The 21454-nt window shown below is 45.8% G+C and overlaps 2 protein-coding genes across 5 annotated transcripts in view; one reads left to right on the plus strand and one right to left on the minus strand.

Annotated features, from left to right (window-relative positions):
* The window catches only part of STIM1 (stromal interaction molecule 1), a 169835-nt gene extending 154058 nt beyond the window's left edge, over positions 1 to 15777 (minus strand). For 3 of the 4 annotated variants that reach the window (XM_074372513.1, XM_074372510.1, XM_074372512.1), the window contains exon 1: positions 14924 to 15777. In XM_074372513.1, coding sequence (XP_074228614.1) covers positions 14924 to 15062 — 139 coding nt within the window. In that variant the 5' untranslated portion in view covers positions 15063 to 15777. The remainder of the gene's footprint in view (positions 1 to 14923) is intronic. The other variant, XM_074372511.1, reaches the window with a different exon arrangement.
* Positions 15778 to 16180: 403 nt separating this feature from the next.
* On the plus strand, positions 16181 to 18572 carry LOC105083269 (glyceraldehyde-3-phosphate dehydrogenase-like). Its single transcript, XM_010973041.3, is given in 2 exon segments — positions 16181 to 18267; positions 18270 to 18572. Coding segments are annotated over 2 exon segments (891 nt in total). The 5' UTR covers positions 16181 to 17543; the 3' UTR covers positions 18437 to 18572.
* The last annotated feature ends 2882 nt before the right edge of the window (positions 18573 to 21454 follow it).

Genomic DNA, 21454 nt, shown 5'->3' on the forward strand with positions numbered 1-21454 from the left:
CCAGTACTCCAGGAGGCTGGAGCAGGACCTAGTGCAAGTATTGAGTCCAGCTGCCAACATTTTAATTAGTCCAACCTTAAAAGTCTATTTAACCACAGGAGATTAAAAGGCACCCCCAGGGGAAGCCTCTGCCCTTCACTCAGTTCACCCAATTAGATCTGCTCAAGTGCCCTAATTTTCATCACTGAATTCTTGGGGGAATCAGACCTCACCAAGCTCTGACTTCTGGCTAACAGTACAGGCACAAGCTCAACTCAGGAAGAGAAGTTGGGTGTGGGCTACAAGAAAGGCAGCATCATGTATGCCCTGAGGCCCTGACACCCTTCCTGCATCAGTAAACTAAGAAATGCCTTCTTGCCAGGCTCCATCCCCCACCCAGTGTCCTACTGTGACCCAGTCTCTCAGTATCTATACCCTAACCTAATCCACACTGAAAAGCTAGCAAAGGCTAGTTCTGATTCTCAGCTGAGGGTTACCCTCAACCCAGCAATGCTTGTATTTTAAAGAGGGATTCTCCAAAACAGAAATGACTTCAAGGCTCATAAGAATTGAGCTACATGGTAAACTAGGGGGCAAATGTGAAAACTGAGGCACAAAGGGTAAAAAGTCTCGTTCAAGTTGACAACTTGTTGTTTAAGATATTACACTCAAAAACCAACAAACGTCACATTTCCCTAAGGCTCAGCCCTCTGCCTTGCAAGTGTACCAGCTGTAGCCACACTTTCTCTACTATAAGGAAGGATACGGCTCAAGTGGTAGAGCGCATGCTCTACCCCATGTTCAATCCCAGTACCGCCTCCAAGCAGAAATCAATGAATAAACTTAATTACCTCCCCCTCATGAAACAAACAATACAAGGAAAAGTGAAAACCTAGGAGACATAAGGTAGTAAAGAGAGGGAAGAACCATGGAACTATATAGGTGATAAGACAATTCAGAGGAGGACAACTAAAAACTTATACAAATAAGTATAAGTTTGTATAAGATTTGTATAAGACTAAATTACTTGTCACATTATCTCATAAAATCTTCATGCATCAACCTTGTGAGTTAGATTCTATTATCCCCAGAATACCTGGCATGGGGAAACTGAGGCCCAGAAAGTTCAAGAGTATCACAACCCAAGCTAATTCCTAGTCTAGTGTTCTTTTTTATTAGACTAGATATTTCATAAAGAAAGCTATGAAGGAAGACTCAAGAGAATTAAGCTAGAGAGAGGGAAGAAAAAGAAAAAAGATTCAAAGTAAATAGTGCAAAGAAAATGCTTTAAGATAGAAGCCACAAAACACTAAGCAGCTATTGTACTAATTAGAAAATCTTGCAATCCCCTTCCCACTCTCTCAGAGGTGTGTGACAAGACACAGACAAGATGACCACTTTCAGGCCTGCTCCTATGAGAATGAGCTAACAAAATCACAGACCCACTACCTGACAACACACAAGCAGCCTCCTCCCCCTCTCAAGAGGACTCAGGAACATGGGTGCTAAACCAAAGAGATGACCACGTGAGGACTCAGGCACTAGCTTTCACCAGCAGCTGCACCCTAGTACCTCTGTCCCAAGCCAGGGCTTTTTTGAGTCTAGTAGGAGGTTCCCCCCAAAGCATAGCCTAAATTCAGCTAGCACTCTGCTTCTACACCTTGAGCAAGCTGAAGGTTGGTAGAGGATCCTGAGGGAAGGGATGGTAATCATCTTCTCTCAGGCCCAGAACACCTGACAGGGTATGAACACTTAATGCTCCTCTGCAACTGCATTTCACACTACAGAAAATCGGAGATGTGTGCCTATGGAAAATCTAGCATATTCCTACACCTGAAAGACCCAACTGCAGGTGAGTGAGTAGCCTAGGACAGCCTAAAGTAAAAGAAAACCTTCCATGAAAAATTGAGTTTTAGTCTGCTCCTATTGGGCCAAAATACTCATTATATATATTGGCTCCAAACCAAGCCATAATCCTAGAATAACACCCTCACACAGCACTTGAGCGTTTTACAAAGTGCCTTATCTTCCACTGCATCCATAAGGTAGAGATTAATATTCCCTTTTTTGCAAATTTGGAAACAAAGGCTCAGAGAGAAAAAACAACCTGTACAAGATCTCACAAATGGAAAAAAGGCAAAGCCTGGAGTTGAACACGAGTTTTCATCTCTCCAAGACTCTGATTTGCCTACAGTGAAGGCCCTGCTTTGTTAGGAAGCTTAATAGCTAAAAACAAAGAGACTTAGATTTAGAATCCACCAAGGACTCCCTGTATGACCTTAGGCAAACCCTTTCACTTCTTTGGGCATCAGAAAACTCATCTGTAAATGAAGTGATGTGAAACAAGTGCACAGAGAAGAGAATTCTTTGGTTCCTTGAGAACTGTGAAGTGTAGCCCTTGCCTAGCACTTCAAAAAATGTCAACTTTCCTTCCAGTCATCACCCCTAGCACTGGCCCTCCTTCTGACTGCCATATATTTTCTGTTCATGGCACCACCAAGCTCCTCATTAGCCACACTCAAAACACAGGTGTACCTTTAACTCTTCTCTTTCCTTCCCTCCCTACACTTAAACTCTAAATCCTACTGATTCTATTTCTACAGTGCAGACCCTGATCTCTTCTCATGAATAATTGCAAAGTCTCCTATCTAGACTCCCGCCTCCAACCTCACCCCACCAATGCATTGTGTATACTCTGTGAGATTAATCTCCCTAAAGCAAAACCTAGGTCATGTCTTTCCCCTGCTCAAAACCTGCAAGGACCACTTATTGCCTACAAAGTAAATTCTGAACTCCTTAGCTTGACATTGAGTCTTGCATTATCATTCCTCAATTAATCTTTTTTTGTCTTATTTTATAGTACTCTCCTTCATAGATGCCATTCTGCAGCTAACCTGGCCTAACCAATGTGCCCTAAAGACATTCACTTTGTCCTACTCCATGGCTTTACTCATAACATTTCCTCTGGCTGGAATGCTTCCCTCAATCTACCTTATATTTCTACCTGAAGTACCTGAAGACCTACTAAGCTGCTACTTCCTCCATAAAGCTTCCCTGATCTCTCCAGGCAGAGGAGATCCTGTTGTACAATAAGACTATAAGTGTCATTCATAGGGCACTGAACCTAGATTGCCTTGCACGATAAACTATAAAATGGGAGAACTATTGTGAGAATTAAACAAAATCATATATATGAAAGTCCTGCCCAGTCCTGGTATAAAGTAGGTGCTCAATAAACAGGCGCTCTTATTCTGATAAAGAAAAATGTTGGTACACATCTTAACTTCCCTACTATACTCAGTCCTTTTACTGGGCGGGATATAACATACATGTTAAATGTTAATTGAAGAGGAAAAGAACACTACGTAGATACAGACCCTATCCCAAAGCTTATATCCACAAAAGCTCAATCATAATGCTATTTTTGGAAGATATAAACTGAATACACACTACTTTGTAGCTGCACACTTCACCAATGTGATACCCTCATTCAGAACTTATAAGTGAATACTCTTTCTCATTCCCTTCCCCTTGCCCCCAAATTCTAATCTCAGTTTATTCCAGGCTACTTAAGTGAAGGAACAAACTAATGCCCCTAAAGTCTAAATTGTATACTTTTTAATCCAAACACATATTTCTACTTAAATTCATATAGCTGTTTCCTTCCCTCCCACAAGTTATTAAACAAAAATAGAAACACCATTGGCCTTTGGGTCAGAGAAATCTAAATTCAAATCCAGGCTTAGTCACCTTGGGAAAATTACTTAAATTCTCAGAGTTACAGTTTCCCCATCTATAAAATGAGAAAAATATCCACCTTTAAGGGTTGTTGTACAGATAGAAAGCACCTAGCCCAGTGCTAGAAGATATCAGGTGCTCAGTAAATAGTAGCTATCATCATCATTCTTATCATTGAAGTTATTTGATTTGTCTTAATTATGTATTTATCTCGTTAGCAATAATGCAGTATGAGTTCCAGTGAACTTTGCCCTTGTCAGCAAAAGTTTCTTGAAACAAGACCTCCAAAGTCTGACTACCCAGCACAAACACACAGACACAAGCTGCTTTCTAACCTGTATATGTGTTACACCTGAAGGGTACCCGACTCCCCTGGTTCCTACATTTTAGATGCTGCCTCTGGGAACTTGGCAAACATGGGCCCATTTGTTTTAACATACACAGTAGTGATGAGAGTTCTGAGAGCTTTCTGAGAGCCCTGAGATAACCTAGAGAGGCCAATCAGGAACAGAGCTACTGACTCTCACTGGAGAAAATTAGGGACATATGAGACTTGGAAGCCTGCCTGCCTGCCTGCCTGCCTGCCCATGAGATTTCTGGTCATTACTTAGGCCAGAACTCAACATCAGGCAGCCAGGAGCTCTGTAAATGTGGCTAAGAGAGGAAAGGGACAGGTTTATCCTGTCTGGGCCATGCAGACAACACAGCTAACTCTCTTATGCCTTTGCCTCCTTCACCAAGTCCTCCAGAGGCTCTCCCCCAGTGCCATGAAGGAAAGCTGGTGAGATGTCTGCTCAGGCTGGAGTTGTCTGAGGCCCAGGGAGTTCTCAGAATCAGAGATAACATTTAAAACACCAGGGATCTTCACTAGACCATCCTACCTCCCTGCTGTACAACAAGCCCAGCATGAAAGAAGGCTCCCTCCTCCATCCCACAAACCTGGCTAAGAAAAGTAGTTCTGTTCATTCTGTTCATTCAGCTGCCTCGAATTTGACCTGAGGTAAACCCACGTGGGCCATGGAACCAAAGACAAGGAGCCGCAAGACCCAAGGAAGCCTTGCCCACAGGTCTCATGTCAGGTCTCCATGAGCATAGCCCTGCTCCACTCCCGCTGCAGCCACCTGCTCAGGGTAGCCATCGCTGTGGCAAACAAAACTGCCAGCCAGAGTCAAGGGTCGAACCACCCCCAGTGTGACTGATAACGGTCTCTGAGTGCAGCTTCCGTAGGTACTCAATAAATATGGATGAAGTACCAGCCAGCAGAAAAACAGTGCCCACAGAATTTCTCAAAAAACCTACCACGTGAACTCTAACCCTAATCCCAGGACATTCTTGTTCAGGCCTTTCACAGGAACCGATATCACTTTACTTGGCACTCTCTCTCCACGACTACTCAGTCCAACTCATTACTACTCATCCATTTATTCAACAAACATCTATTGGGCACATACTCTCTGAACAGCACTGTGATGATACTAAGGATGAGTGCTATGGTCAAAAAAAACAGACCTGGCTTTTGCCCTCAAGAGAGAGGAAAATATGCAAAAAAAATTAAAGCTATACAACTCTTTAATATAAATTTTAATCCCATTTTCAAGTGAGGAAACTGTAGTTTGGGTCATGCTGTCAACAAGGACTCAAGCCAGTACCCAATGCTCTTGATTCTACATAAGGCTATCTCTCACTTTAAGAGGCATAAGCAGGGTGTGAAGTGCACAGAGAGTATCACAGACAGCAGTGCTACCAGAGTTTGATCAGAGATGAGGGGGACTTGTGGCTAACATTAATGCCAGGGAACACTTCACAGTGGACTGAGAGGTTAGGTAGGAAGGAGGGAGGTGAGGAGAGGACATTCTGGGAGGCAGTAAAATGACATAAGTAAAGGCAAAAGAGAAGCAGTACAAGGTGTGTTCTGCAGACCAGGACAAAGGAAAAAGCCTGGCTGGGCCAAGATTTAGAGTGGGGAACAGAGGAAGATGAAGTGGGCAAAGTGGTCTGGGGCCAGAACCCTGGGTCAGGAAGGAAACCACCACCCAGAGAGGGATTTTAGTACCCACACCATCCCTATTCCAAGCTCCCCAGCAGAAAACAAAAGTACAGTGCTTTTGGCTTATTTCAGGTTTTTCTTTGCATGGCCTCTCACTGAAATAAATCTGATCAACATGACAGGGCCACAGCCATCCCTATTCAAGTCTTGCCTGCCCCAGCAAGTTGTGCCAATGCAGGCAAGGCTTTATCAAGTTCTCAGTGCCCAGAAAGCTTCCCGTTGGCATTTTCCAGATGGCCATGAGTAATCCTACTGGGCTTCAGATACATTTACCCCTCCTGTGGAGGCCCCAAATCTATACATAACGCAACCAGCTGAGCCAAACAATGGCAAAACATGCAGTACAACACTCTGACCCACCTCCTTTAAGAAGCCTGCTCTGTACATCCCAACAAACAGATCTCTCCTAGCTTGAACTGAGACTGCCAATGGAGTACAGAATGCACATATTAGTCACCATATGCCACAGGTATTATTGGGCTTATTTTTCTGTGCCTCATATCAAAGCTCCTGAGCTGGGAGGGAAACTCCTTAGAAGCAGTACTTGACAGTGACTTTGCATAACCCCAGTTCTGCCCAGCCCAATTTCTGTGAACACAATACAGCACTGTGAACAGCTTTCTGGTTTTCCTCTGTATAGGTCTCAGGCCCCCTAACAACCTAAACTGGCTACATTAGGGTAAAGAGACTCCACAATAGAGTGGGAACAGCACGTAAATGATAATCAGCCAAAATCAGACTCTGGCCATGACTAAGACCTTGGGCAAATTTGTTCCTGTGATACATAAATTGAGGAGTTTAGGAGAGATGGTACTTAAAGCCCTTCCAGCTTTAACATACTACGATGTTAAGTCCTAGCACACCAACAGCCCAAAAGGTCATGGAAGTTTTTCAACTGTCAGTGCATAAGTAAGTCCCAGGTCAAGGCCACTTATAAGTCTAGCTCTCAGAAGCTAAGGTGAGGCAGTAAAGGCTCCAAGGTCAGTGGCTATACAATGGGCTCCAGAACTGAAGTTACCAAACAAGAAGGAGTTGGGAGGCAGGACTAGAACCTAGGATAAAAAGCTAGTTTCAGATTGGGTCTAAAACAGAGGAGGAGTACAGATAGAAGGGCCATGTCAAATCTGCATGTCAAAGCAATAAAGTCACACATGAACCAAGAGGATATACCAAAGAGAGTACAGAGAGACTCCACAAGACTCTAGAGGCAAGCAAAGAAGTCACAGAAAAACTTAAAGGACTCAACACCTAGAAGCCACTGTTCCCAAGATCATGGCCCTAGAATGATGTCACAGGCACCCTCTATGATGGCCCCCAGGGATCCCTGCCCTCCCAGTATTCATGCCTTTGTGTAATCCTTTCACCTTGAGTGTGGGCTAGACTCCTTGACTTGCTTCTAACAAATAGAATATGGCAGAAGTTGTAGCACATCAATTGCAAGATTAGGTGATAAAAAGACTGTAACTTCCATCTTGGGCACTCCCTCTCACTCTCTCTTGGATCCTTTGTCCTGGGGGAAGCCAACTGTCATGTTAGGAGGCAGCCCAGTGCAGAGGCCCATGCAGCAAGGAACCAAGGCCTACCAATAACCACATAAATTAGCTTGAAAGCAAATACTCTCCCCACAGTTGAGCCTTCAGCCCCAGCCCAACAGCTTGACTGCAACCTCACGAGAGACCTTGAGCCAGAGGCATCCAGCTAAACAGCACCCAGATTCCAAACACACAGAAACTGAAAAAAAATGAATGTTTACTATTTCAAACCTCTAAGTTTGGGGATAATTTGTTATGCACCAATACAGGTGGGGACTAGGCCCATCTGGTCAGCCATTTCAAGCCTGCAAGTGGGGCTAGGGAAGTGGTTATACCCAGTAAAAGGAAGAGGGTATGAGCCAGAAATAAAGTGCAATATTAGCACTCAGACTTTATCAACAGCTTCCCTACGGCCTGAAGTCAGCCTTGAGTAAAAGCCTAATTTGGCCACACCCAGCATCCATACTAAGTCTGGTGGCACTTGAGGTAAAACAATAGAACTGGAGCAGGTTCAGAGAAGCAAATTCCATTAGAGAGATACCTCCAGAAGAAGACACTCAGATTCTGCCTGAGGCTTTTCAGGCCCACAAAAAGCAAAGGTTGAGGGGACCCAATTGTCCCTAACTATGCAGTACTTAGAGTTTGTAAAGCCCTTTCATCACACAAGTTATCTCACTTCATCCGCATTACAAACACATTCATTAAGGTGATGCCCTTCCTACAAATGAAAACACTAAGGCTGAGACAGATGAGGTGACTTACCCTCTACTAGGCCCACAGATAGTAAGAAAAAGACCTGGAGCTCTGAAGCTCCTCTAAATCCAGATATTTATGTCTGTTGGCTGTGGCCAACTCAGACCCTTCTGCCAACCAAAGCCAATTATCTCATCCAGGCTTCTATCCAGCCCCACCCACTCATTTCCCAACTCTCTCCCCACTACATATAGGTTCTTTGTGGAATTAGACAGCTTCCCAGCTACTGTTAACTGTATTCTCCTGGTAAGGAATGCAACAGTAAGAGTCTGGTTTCTTTAAAATCCTAGATAAACTTCTTCCAAGTGAAGTGAGGCTGTTGGACTCAAACTGACCTGGATGATTTTTTTTAAAAACAAAAACAAAGAATGAGAATTTCTAAAACAGTGAACTTTCTAAATAAGTGAAGTTTATTTCTTCAACTTTACCTAACCCTTTCCAAGAAAAATTTTTTCAACTTCTAACCAAGTGCCTAGTAAACTATAGTAGAATCAGAACCAGACAAGAAATCCCCTTCAGCTCAGTTTTACAAACTCTACAGTATGTAAAGTATACCACATGCCAAACCTTGTGCTGGGAGCTTGCTGTTCTAACCCTTGAGGAGCTTATGGTATGTCAGGCACATCCATAGATAACTCCAACAACACAGCATGATTGGTAAGATTATAGTTTCTACCACTTTCCAGAGCAGCATTTTGTGGTAGGCGACGAGACTATTGAAACACCTTTGTTAACACAGCTATGGCCAGACCACTGAGGCTAGGGCTCTGCATGCCAGACTGGTGAGGGCCACACTGACAGGTAATGCTGATAAAAACAGCAAGATCCCCAGAGATATGGTTTTAATCCTGCCACTTTTTAGCTATGTCACCAAGGATATAAACTTCTCAGCTACAAATTCTTCACGTTTAAAATGGACATAATAATAAAATCAGCCCTACCTAGTTCCAAAGTTGAGGATAAAATAATAGATTGAAAAGGAATAAAAGATCTGAGCTTAGATGAAAATACAAAGGTCTGTGGGTGAGCAACACATAAAAGTGTTGAGGAAAAGCCCAGAATGTATAACAAGATATATGAGAAGCTTTGAAAGGAAGAGAGAAAATACGATCCATTCAAACAGGCCCTGATTCCAGCTTTTCCAACAAACTTTAACAGAAGTTTTAGGCTGGGCACAATAAAAACAGAGATAAATAAAGTACAACCCCTCCTCCCTTCTTCCACAAAGAGCAAACCTGTACAATGTGCTATGTGTTACATCAGAAATTTATACAAAGTATCAAGGGGGTAATAAAGAAAGCTCTGTATTGTTATTACTTACTTCTTGAACTGTGTTGTGGGCACATGGGTATTCAATGTATTATTCTTTGTACTTAGTTGTACATCTTAATAGTTCATAAGTTTTTTTTTATCATCAGCAGAGTAAAAAAGAAAGCTCTGTTGGAGACCCAGTTTGGTATCTTCTCTCTCCCAAGAAGTCTGACAGCCAGAGCTGCTGAGTTTCCTGAAGAATCATTTCCCACAAAGGGAAATATACCACAGAATGCCCATGAAGTCACTCAGCGATATATCTCAAAGCCACTCAGAGGAAATGAGGGGCCCCCTGGGGCTCAAATCCAAGACCTGTAGAGACCTAGGAAACCCTTCCTTCAAGCCCTGTTCCCTTTCCTGTCAGAGAACAGGAGTTCTTAACATGAAGGCCCTATATCCCTAAGGGGTCCATGAGAAGAATTCAGGGGAGCTTGTGAATTTGGCTGGGAAAGAAATGACATCTTTATTTTCAATATTCTCTTACTGAAAGTTAGCATTTCCTTCAACTATATATTATAATCAACCATAATATTATTAGCACTACCTATGATTTTGTCACCAACAGAAATTACAGACATTTTCTTGTTACATTACATTGGTGCAGATATCTCCAAATATTATTTACCGTCATAATTACCTCAAAATTATAGTAATTATTAGACCTACCACAGATCACACGTGACTGTGATCTTCCTGTCTATGGGCCCTCATGCGAGGCAGTTAGCGAACTATGGAGCAACTCTGCTCAGTTACTGTTTAGCCACCAAACAGTGAGACCTCATGTGCTCACATTGGTGATCCACACCTCTACAATGCCCCCTTTCCTCCAACAATCTCCAAGTCAGACCACTCCCCTCCTAGTTCTCTTATTCCTCCACCCAATCCCTACTTCCAGAAAGCCCTCCCCAGCCCTCTTAGCCGAGCTCAGCCCACGCAGAGCTCTTTTAATCCTTAGCCTACACTGTCTACGCTGCTTGGTTTTATGCTTCATTAAGCCTGTGCATTATGTTGTATTTAATATTCTCTACATATATTTATCCCCACCCCCAAATTAGACTTCTTTGGTAGCCGTAAATTCCTTCCATAGTACAAAGCAAGCAGTTGAGCACTCATTATGGACTTGTGGATTGAATAACCCATTAAGTCAGGTTTCCTGACTCAAATGTCTTAGTCTAGTCCTACCAATAACCCACTGTGGAATTTCTATGTGATGCCTCTTTGGACATCCGTTTCCTCATATGTAAAAACAAGTAAGCTGAACTAACTGATGTTTCCACCTCTTAACTTTTGAATTAGGCAACTACTTTTTATCTCCCCAAGATCTGAGAAAAATTATGAAGGAAACTGAAAAGCCTCCCCCAGCTCTCCCAAGCAGGGTTAGTCACTTTCTCCCCTGGGCTTCCCACAGCCTTTTGTATGCATATAAAATACCTCTAGTACAGCATTTATCACAAAGTTTTGAAAGAGTGTATAACCTAGCGGCTGAGGTAGAGGTAGGGTAAAGAGTCAGACTGTCAGGGTTCAAATTCTGGCTCTGTTCGCTACTGTCTGTACAACCTTGTACAAGTTATTTGACCTCTCTACAATTTCATTTCCTCACTTATAATATGGGGATAATATCAAGCACACAGGATGGTTGTCAGAATTAAAGGGAATCAAATATTTGGAATAGTGCCTGCCACACAGTAAGCACTAAAAAATGTCAGTTGATATTATTGTTGATGTTACCTATCATATTAATGTCTTACTAGGCACAGGGTTCCTACTTTAACTGCCTCTCTGTCCTCCTCCATCACAGCACACTGTTAATGTTTTCTTCCACAGCACTTACCACAAGGTAATATATTTATTTATGTATTTATTTTCTATCTCCCTACTAGACTGTAAAACTCCACGAGGGCCAAGAACATGTCTGTTTTGTTCATCCCGAAATTCCCAGCACCAAACACAGTGCCTGGCCCAGAGCAGGCACTCAAATATTTGCTGAATAAAAAGCATATGAGCTGGCACTGTTTGATGTTTGCTGAACAGATTAACCTAGCTAAGGATGACTGTCAAAGCTGAGGCATGGGTGCAGATGATGTCCTAGCTGCTCCAGGATAAGTGTGACCCTGTGCCCATCCCCCAATATTAGCCTCAGCCAAGCCCCACCCACCTGCCCTTGGCCCCAATCCAGTTCCAGGAGCCACCCTCAGCTAAAATTAGCATAGCCACCAAGATGGCCAGGCCATTTATAGCCTTGGAGGTGGCAGCAACTAGCTGGGTGGGCAGGCAGGGCTCTAGCCTCCCACTCCATTAGGGGTTGATCGAGAAGCCAGCCAGCACTGGATGCCTGTCCTCCAAAGTCCGTTCTAGCTATATTGAGTCAAACCACAGTTCCTGATTAGAGGCCCTCAGTACCTCCAACACTGGCAGTCACAACTCCAGACTCACCTGGGACTCCTCACATACATATTGCAGGAAACATTTTGAGTTTCTGGAGACAATGAGTCCTGAGTCTAAGGGAGGTTCCAGGTATCAATTCCAGGCCAATTTCAGAAGTGCAGGCCCCAGAATAGCACAGTCAAGCACACATCTTTACTGAGAAAGTAACTTAGCACAGCTGTGTATACAGGCATCAAAGAGCCAGAAGGTGACAGGAATGGCCTCTCCACAGCCCAGTGAGAGGGCCTCCTAGCATAGCACCTACCTTCACTGGAGGGGCAGACCTTTAAGATAGGCATATATATCCAACAAGAGAGAAAAATGCAATATTCTGGCCCATGCAGCAGACTCTCTAGAGGAGGAAATGACAGTCCTTTCCCTGGATCTCTGCTACAGTGTCACCAGGGCCTGCCTAACTAGCGCACCAGGAGGAAAGTGACATTCTCTTGGCCTTACCTACTGCTCCTTTAACAGTGCAGGACTGGAGAAGATGGAATGAGTCTAGGACTTAATCAGAAAACTGAGCACAGGACCCAGTTTCTTCAATAAAAATGGGGATAATACCACTATCCTATTCCAATAGAGCTATTGTAAGACTTCTGTAGGAAAAACAGTTGTGTGATTGTAAAATACAAACTTTAGAGAACATACAAATTGACTAGATATATTGAATCTGATTTAGAAAAGTGGCAGCTTTAAGGGTAAGTAAAGCTCCTGTGTTCTGAGGAAGGACTAGAAAGGCTAAAGATTTCCTGGCCACATAGGAAGTGCCTCACCAAATCCTTTAGCAGAGCCCAGTCCATGAGTTCAGTTCACCTCTCTGCAAAATAGAGTTCCTATCTGAGACAGAGACAAAGTCCCAGACAGGCCCAAGGGGATAGCCTACCAGAACAACAGTGCTAGGGCCTCCAGATTACCACAAACCATAGCCATTCCCAGCACACAGGGGCTCTGAGACTTCCCTCCCTGGGATTCAATGTTATTGTGATGACAGAAACTGATTTCTGAACTGACAGGAGAAAAAAAACAAAAGAGAAATTTAAGTAATATAATCAACTACTACTCAGCCATAAAAACCGACGACAAAATGCCATTTGCAGCAACATGGATGCTCCTGGAGAATGTCATTCTAAGTGAAGTAAGCCAGAAAGAGAAAGAAAAATACCATATGAGATCGCTCATATGTGGAATCTAAAAAACAAAAACAAAAACAAACAAACAAACAAACAAAAACAAAGCGTAAATACAGGACAGAAATAGACTCATAGACAGAGAATATAGACTTGTGGTTGCCGGAGGGTGGAGGGTGGGAAGGGATAGACTGGGATTTCAAAATTGTAGAACAGATAAACAAGATTATACTGTATAGCACAGGGAAATATACACAAAATGTTATGATAACTCACAGAGAAAAAATGTGACAATGAGTGTGTCTATGTCCATGAATGACTGAAAAATTGTGCTGAACACTGGAATTTGACAAAACATTGTAAAATGATTATAAATCAATAAAAAATGTTAAAAAATATAATCAACACAGCCAGGCCTCTAAAGTATATTGTGTGGAGGGCTGTCCCCATAAGTTCAAGTCAGGGAGTGGTTCCAAGGGATGCTGGGATGCCTCTTACCTATGGCAGGCGTGCACACACACATACAAACACAAATCTTCCTGATAGCTTATGAGTAAATTCAAAATTTCATCCCTTTTAGTATGTGTCTAAAATATAGACCTCTTCCCCCCACCAAAAAAAATTCCCTTTATGTCAGGCACGCATATTTTAGAGTGAAAAACAGACAGATTATCAATTACAAACAAGGATGTCCCTATGACATCAAAGATGCTCTTTAAGTCTTCTTCACAGTTTGACCTACATCTGCCTGCTAGTCTTCCCCTTCACAGCCCAATGAGAACCAAGCTTTGAATTAGGTTTCAGGGGCCAACGAGACACTGTATGGAGAAACAGGATTGATACGCAAGAAGGACCTATCTTCAGAGCAACAGCCTAGGTGCCATGCTTGTACATAGGCAACCTTGGCCTCACTTAGAAGCCAGTCCTTGGGGTACCTGCAATCACAAGCAGCCCAGTCTAGGAATTTAAAAGGGGGTTTCCTGAGAAAGGGTCTACCACCAAAGCCAGCCTCTGGATCCATTAAGAAACTTCCTGGCCACCATGACCTACGTTTCCTTTTCCTCCTTTAATCAAAGGGTATTCACTGAGCTGCCCCCTCACTTGAGCTTGCCCCTCCACCCAGAAAGAACCCAGCTATAAACTCTCCTCACTCTGCAGCTCACTGCTTTGGGCAGATCACAGTGACAGGGTGAGAAAAATGGAGATAAAAAAACTGAATTCCTTCCAAGCCTTGTGTAAAACAACTGAATTTTTACAGTGCTCTTCTCTTCTGCAGCAGAACACGAGGGCTCTTGCTTTTTGACAAGGCTCCATGAGTGCATAGAAGAAGCCAGGACAGATCAAAAATATCATAGAATCCGTATTCTCATCAGTCAGAAGAAACAGAATGTCAACAAGTGGTCCAGGAATGATACCATGCCCATGTCAAGAAAAGGCCGTTTAACTCCCTGGTGGTAAATAGGATTCCATCTAAGGAATGGCCTTGATATTTCATATGGGCACAGCTAGGACACAGCAGATTACGGAAGGGAAAGGAGGGAATAGGGTTCCCACGCTTACTGGAATAGAAAGGCACACCTCAACACTAAGTTATAGAGCAACAGAGTTGGCCCAGCCCTTACTTTCCCTGCCTGATCCAAGTAGCCTTAACCTCCCTCTGTGCTGCCAAGTGCTGAAACTGGCCAATAGCAAAAGACTTATCATCTGCCCAGGCCATTCTTCCAGACAAGTAGTCTTGGGAAGGGGTCTTGGCTTGCTGACCTGAAAGGCCAAGATGCCCCAAAGGCAGACCTCTTTTCACTGCCTACAAAAGACATCCTAAGGAGGGATGAGGAAAGTTGTTCAAGAAAGACAGAGACATTAGCCACGGCTCCAGAAGAGAAAGAACTCCTTGGACTACTAGGAACCGGCAGTGCCATGTGAGTCCTCCATTAATCACACATGTAGAACCCTAGGGTTCAACTTGCCCACTTGGGCAACTCAGTTCTTGCCCGGTAGCAAGGCCTTACCTGCTTCAGTGGACTCCTCAGAACTGGCCCCCGAGCCGGCTCCTGTCGCCTTCTCGCCGTGGCTTTGGCTGAAGCTCTGGCCGTGATGCAGGAGGAGACCCCAGAGGAGCCACAGGGCAAGACGGGCGCACACATCCATGACTCCAGGTCCCAGTCAGCATGTGCCTAAGTGGACACCTCGGGATCCCAGAGGCAAAGCCGGGAGCCCGGGAGGGCAGCCGACGGTACTGGAACCCCAGGCAAGATGCCCTCGAGGTGCCGCAGCTGTCCAGCCACCCGCGAGGCTGTCTCCTCCGAGAGCCAAAGGTCAAGTGTTCCAAGTTTGGGTGCGGGAGGAGGGCCGGCGCCTCCGGTCCAACACTGGGTCAGCCGGAGCTGCGACGACCTGAGCGCCCTGTCGGCTCGGGCCGCTTCCGGAGAGTTTGGACAGGGTGGCCGCGGAGCCGTCAGCTCCGCAGCCGGCTACACCCCTGAGGGAGGGGGTGAGCGGGCGGGACCTCCCGCGGGCACGGGAGTCGGGGAGGGACTGAAGGGAGGGGAAGAGGGGGGCACCTGGCCTTGCCCCGCCGAGGATCGGCGAGCTGCACAGGTTTGCGGAGGGCGTGCGACTCCTAGGCCCCTGCGGGCGCGGGAGGCTCGGGGATCCCAGGCCTCCTAGGCCGAGGTCAGCGCCCCCGCCCAGTCCCGTGCCCAGGCGGCCGGCAGTGCCCAGGTTCAGCAGGCGGACGCGCACGGGCCAGGCCCGGGACAGAGGCTCCCGGGCAGGCGGGCGGGCGGGCGGCGCGGGGCGGGCCCGGGGCGGGCGGGGGCGTGCTCTCCCGCAGGCCCGCCCCGAGCCGCCCGGCCCCCGGCGAAGCCCGGGCCCGCCCCAGCGCCGGGCTTATCCCGGAATAACCTGTTGGAGGCAGCCGCCCGGCGCCCCCAGACCTTGGCGGGCTCTCCCGGCCGCTAGCTCACGCTAGACCGGCAGGACCCCTCTTCCCGGCCAAAGGTCGGGTCCCGGTCTCCCCTTCCCCCACGAGAGTCTCTCCCGCGCTAACCGCCCGCGAACCCGCGGGCGGGCCCTTGACACGCAGTTGCTCAGGTAACCCAGGCCTGCGGCGGTAGCCGCGACGGTGACAGTTGCTGCCCTGCCCTGATCTCCGGGCTTTGGTGCTGCTCCACTCTCCTCAGCTCTAGAACCGGGCTGGACAGAGGCCGTCGGCACCACGATTGCCTCCCGGGGCTGTCTGAGGCGATAACGGCCGGGCCGGTCTCGGCCGGGGGCGCGTTCCCTGCCCCCCACTTAGGGCCACCATCCCAGGCTCCGCCCTCCCGCCGCGCCTCGCAGCCAATCGGCTTCCGCCTCTCTGCAGCTTAGGAACCCGCGCGCTTCGTCACCCATGTGCAGCGGCCCCTGGCGGGCAAATTTGGGTGCTGCAGACAGCTCCGGAGCGCCTTGGGAGGCCCTGCCCCTTTACAGAAGGTTGGGGAGTGAAGCTAGGACCCGCCCCGGGGGAGGCCCACTAGGGCCTGCTAGTGTTCACAGAGGAAGTGATGCCAGATAACAAAATGAAACGTCCAAACCACTATAGGTCAAATTGCCCTATACATCCCTCAAGTCTGGGCTAAAGGGCCCTATCTGCCTTCCTGACCTCCCTCTCCCTAAGCGAAGTTGGACGCCCTTCCTTAACTCTCACAGTCCGTTTTCCAACTGGCCCCTCAGATCCCCTCCCTTCTGAGGTTTCTGCGGGTAGGGCCTGTGGCTGGTTCCTCCCTACATCTCACTCTCCCAGCTCTCTGTGTGGCTTGGGGGTGTTAGCGACTTGAGAATGAGTGCCCCCATGCAGACTGAGCCGCACCTGCGCCTCCTTCAACAGAGCCTGCACTTCCTGTTCTCTTCTCAAGCAAACTGCCAGCAAATCTTTACTGAAACCTGCTCTGTGCCCTACCCTGTCCTTGGCACCGGAGGCAGGGGAATGGATTAGGCCTGGTCCCTCCTCCGACTGTGCTAAGCCAGCTACCTGTTCTGAACAAGCCTTCTGAAGAACAGGAACACGGATTTGCCCAACAGCTGCCTGGCTTAAGGGTTATGCTGTTGATATAAAAATACACATCTGACGTCATTACTACCACTGTCCCCACTCTCATTAAACCCAAGTCACACTGGTCTTCTTTAAGTTCCTCAAGCACATGGAACTACAGCCACCTCTCCTCCCTTGTATCTGCCATTGCTTCTACCTGAAACAGTCTCCTCTCCCCACCCCTCCTCCCACCAACTCCTCATGTAGCTAGCCTCTCATTCTTCCAGATACAGTTCAAGATCTCCTCAGAAACTCCTATTCTGCCTGCCACCTCTGGTCCAGAATTGGACCATACATATATCTGCCTTCCCCCACCGCATAAGACTGTAAGTTTTCAGAGGTCAGGGGCCATGCCTTATTCATCTCTGGGAAACAACCATCCAGCCATAGGCTTTGTACATACTAAGTGCTCGGTAAAAAAGCTGTTTGACATGAGTTAATTCATTTGATCACTCAAATATTTGTTGGGTAATAATTGTATGCTGGGGCTCTCTGCTCCTCCCCGTTCGACAGACAGCTGCATCTCTCGTGAGTGCCAGCTGCATCTCTGAGACACAATGGTGAAGGTTGGAGTGAACGGATTTGGCCGTATCAGGTGCCTGGTCACCAGGGCTGCTTTTCACTCTGGCAAAGTGGACATTGTTGCCATCAACAACCCCTTCATTGACCTCAACTACATGGTCTACATGTTCCAGTATGATTCCACCCATGGCAAGTTCCATGGCACCGTCAAGGCTGAGAATGGGAAGCTTGTCATCAATGGAAAGTCCATTACCATCTTCCAGGAGCGAGATCCTGCCAACATCAAATGTGACGCTGGTGCTGAGTACGTTATGGATTCCACTGGTGTCTTCACTACCATGGAGAAGGCTGGGGCTCACTTGAAGGGTGGAGCCAAGAGGATCATCATCTCTGCCCCTTCTGCTGATGCCCCCATGTTTGTGATGGGCATCGTGGAGGGACTTATGACCACAGTCCATGCCATCACTGCCACCCAGAAGACTGTGGACGGCCCCTCTGGGAAGCTGTGGCGTGATGGCCGAGGCACTGCCCAGAACATCATCCCTGCTTCTACTGGCGCCACCAAGTCTGTGGGCAAGGTCATCCCGGAGCTGAATGGGAAGCTCACTGGCATGGCCTTCCATGTCCCCACCCCCAATGTGTCTGTTGTGGATCTGACCTGCCGCCTGGAGGAACCTGCCAAATATGACGATATCAAAAAGGCAGTGAAGCAGGCATCGGAGGGCCCCCTCAAGGGCATCCTGGGCTACACTGAGGACCGGGTGTCTCCTGCGACTTCAGTAGTGACACTCACTCTTCCACTTTCCATGCTGGGGCTGGCATTGCCCTCAACGACCACTTTGTCAAGCTCATTTCCTGGTACGACAACGAATTTGGCTACAGCAACAGGGTGGTGGACCTCATGGTCCACATGGCCTCCAAGGAGTAAGAGCCCCTGGACCACCAGCCCCAGCAAGAGCACAAGAGGAAGAGAGAGGCCCTCAGCTGCTGGGCAGTCCTGGCCCCAACTCGATCCCCCAACAAGCTGAGAATCTGACCTCCACACAGTTTCCCCCCAGACCCCCTGAAAAAGGGGAGGGGCTTGGGGAGCCCTGCCTTGTCATGTACCATCAATAAAGTACACACTACCCAATAAATAAATAAATAAATAAATAAATAAATAAATAAATAAATAAATAAATAAATAATTGTATGCTGAGAAATTGGCCCTAACAGAAGTTGAGCTCCTGAACTAGGTTCTACTAGACGTATGTTCTGAGCTAGGTGTCTTAAACTCAAATGGCAAAGTGGGAAAATATCTAATATTATTGAGAGAAGTAAGTGGGAGTACTCGGGAGTGGTGAGGACTGTGGCACACTGGTGATCAGGCAGGAAGTTGGACTCAGTATTACTGGATCATGTTTAGGAGAAGATGGAAATCTGGACTTTTAAATGACAGTCCTTTTTTTAGTACTAGCACTAATTTTTAGAGGTATAATTACTATATAGGCCACATAAAGCACATCTGCAGCCAAAACTGATCACTCAGATGACTAGTTTACCTTTTCTACCTAAGCCAACCCACCTGCCTGTACACTCATTCGTCTAAAAGGAAAAAGGAAAGTAAATCATGCTTAATACAACCACCTTGAAACTCAATGCATCATTTCCCTTAGCCACCACGTGATTTCTTTGGAGCTATGAGTGCAAAACCCACTTGGTACAAAGAGCCTGAGTCTTGGAGGCAGGAAGCACAGATCTGTTACTAATTCACACCAAGACCTTGAACTTCTCTGAGCCTGCTGCATTTCCTGTGAGATTAAAATTGTGTCTGACAGCTAAAAATAGAATTACCATATGCTGCAACAATTCCACTTCTAGGCATATGCTCCCCAAAAATTGAAAGCAAGACCTCAAAGAGATATTTGTATACCCATGTTCAAAACAGCACTATTCACAATAGCCAAAAGGTGGGAGCAACCCAAGTATCCATGGATGGATGAGTGGATAAACAAAATGTAATATAGGTATATAGATATATGCATACATATATATGCTAATGGAGTATTATTCAGCCTTAAAAAGGAAGGAGATTCTACATGCTAGAACATGAATGAACCTTAAGGACATTATGCTAAGTGAAATAAGCCAATCAAAAAAGGACAAATACTGTATGATTCCACTTATATAAGGTTCCTAGTGTAGTGAAATTTGTGGTCACCAAGCGCTAAGGGAAGGGAAGGATAGAGGGTTGTTGTATAATGGATATAGTTTCCATTTTGCAAAATGAAGAGTTCTGGAGATTGGTTGCAAAACAATGTAAATGTACCTAATAGTTTTAAAAATGTAAATTTTATATTATGTGTATTTCACCACAATTAAAAATAATAAATGGTGTCTGGGAGCCGAAGTCATAGTACAAACAATAGGAGAAACATTCTGGTCACTTCTCTGCCTCCAACATCATGATGTGACATCAGAAAAGCCAGTTCTCATCTGGATCTCAGTTTCCCCAACTGTAGGCTAGGTAGGTACAATAATATTGATCCAGTTCAGCTTTAATATTCTACAAAAGGGGGAAATCCTGAGACCTCATGGATCTTCCTGGATAAGAAGTTGTGACTCTCACCTCAAAAGACCCTAGGTTGGGTCCTCATGTAAATGCAGCTTCTGTAAGAACCCTCGCCACATTGCAAGTCTCAGGAGGAAACAGAGAGGTTGCTGTTTGTTTGGGCTTTTTTTTGTTTTGTTTTTTTATCTCTATGTCTTTTTCAAACCTATACACCAAGCCTTTACCATGTGCCAGGAATATCTCCCTTTTAGGGCCTTACTCCTAATAGATATTCTGCAGATGTTGGTTAAATCAAACTGGATTAACAATTCTTATGCCTCTATTCCACTGTTTGCAAGAGCTTTCACATCTGTTATCTCATCTGTCCCTCGCAAGAGCTCTGCTAGGTAAGTCAGAGACTATACTCATTTTACAGATGAGGAAACTGAGCCTGAGGAGATGAAGTGGCAACCACATCTCCTTTGGGATTTCCTCCCTATCCTCCAAGTCTCAGTTCAAGGGAAATAAATCGGCCATGCCTTGACCAGTGATGACAGAATAGCATGAATGAAAAGTTACAATTAGCCAAAAACAACAACAACGACAAAAAAAATAGACCCAGCTCAAAAGTACCCCCCTTCCTTTCTTTGGCACCTACTCTGACTTGTTCTGTCTCTCCAGTCTTCTGCTATACCTTAGAATACTTAAATAACTGGATTATGATTGTCTTCCCCATTAGCCTCTGAGCTCATCAAGGACTTCATTTTATTCATATTTGTATTCTCCCAGACTAGGACTTTATCCAATACAGAGCTGGTCCTCAGTAAAAGTGAATGAATGAATGATGTGTGTTCTGTACAGCAGTCTAGCTGTCCTTCCTCTACACCACAGGGTTTCTTATTACCAATAGCCTTCATTTGGAAAGTGAAAGAATCTTCAATAGAAGTGTACTAGACTCTGAAATCTGTTCAGAAAAATTTAGGAATCTGTGAGTTTAGGCTATGTTATCAGTGGTGCTCCCTGGTGTCCAAAAATGGCAAGTACAGCTATCCCTAAGAGGCTGCCCAGAGTCTGGCTGTGGAGGGAATGAGAGAAATCTTGGCTTCTAACAACTCTTCCCAGGCTAATTTCACAGTCATCTCGCCTTCCAGAATCAGTTCTAGACTCTTACTGCCAATGTTTACTCACTCATTCAACTCAATACTGAGCTCCTGTTTGTAACAATCCAGTTCCTATCCTCAAAGAGCTCAGTTTTTAGGGGAAATATATAGATGAAGAGTAATTAGTAGCTGTTGATAATGTCTTGAGATGAATTGCTACAGGGGCAGATGAGGGAACTCAGAGGAGGGACCAGTAACTACCCAAAGCAGAGAGGCTGTGCACACGGATGTAGGGCCAGTGGGGGTTCTGGAATTA

The sequence above is a fragment of the Camelus bactrianus genome, chromosome 10, assembly GCF_048773025.1.
Source record: "Camelus bactrianus isolate YW-2024 breed Bactrian camel chromosome 10, ASM4877302v1, whole genome shotgun sequence".
Taxonomy (NCBI): Eukaryota; Metazoa; Chordata; class Mammalia; order Artiodactyla; family Camelidae; genus Camelus; species Camelus bactrianus.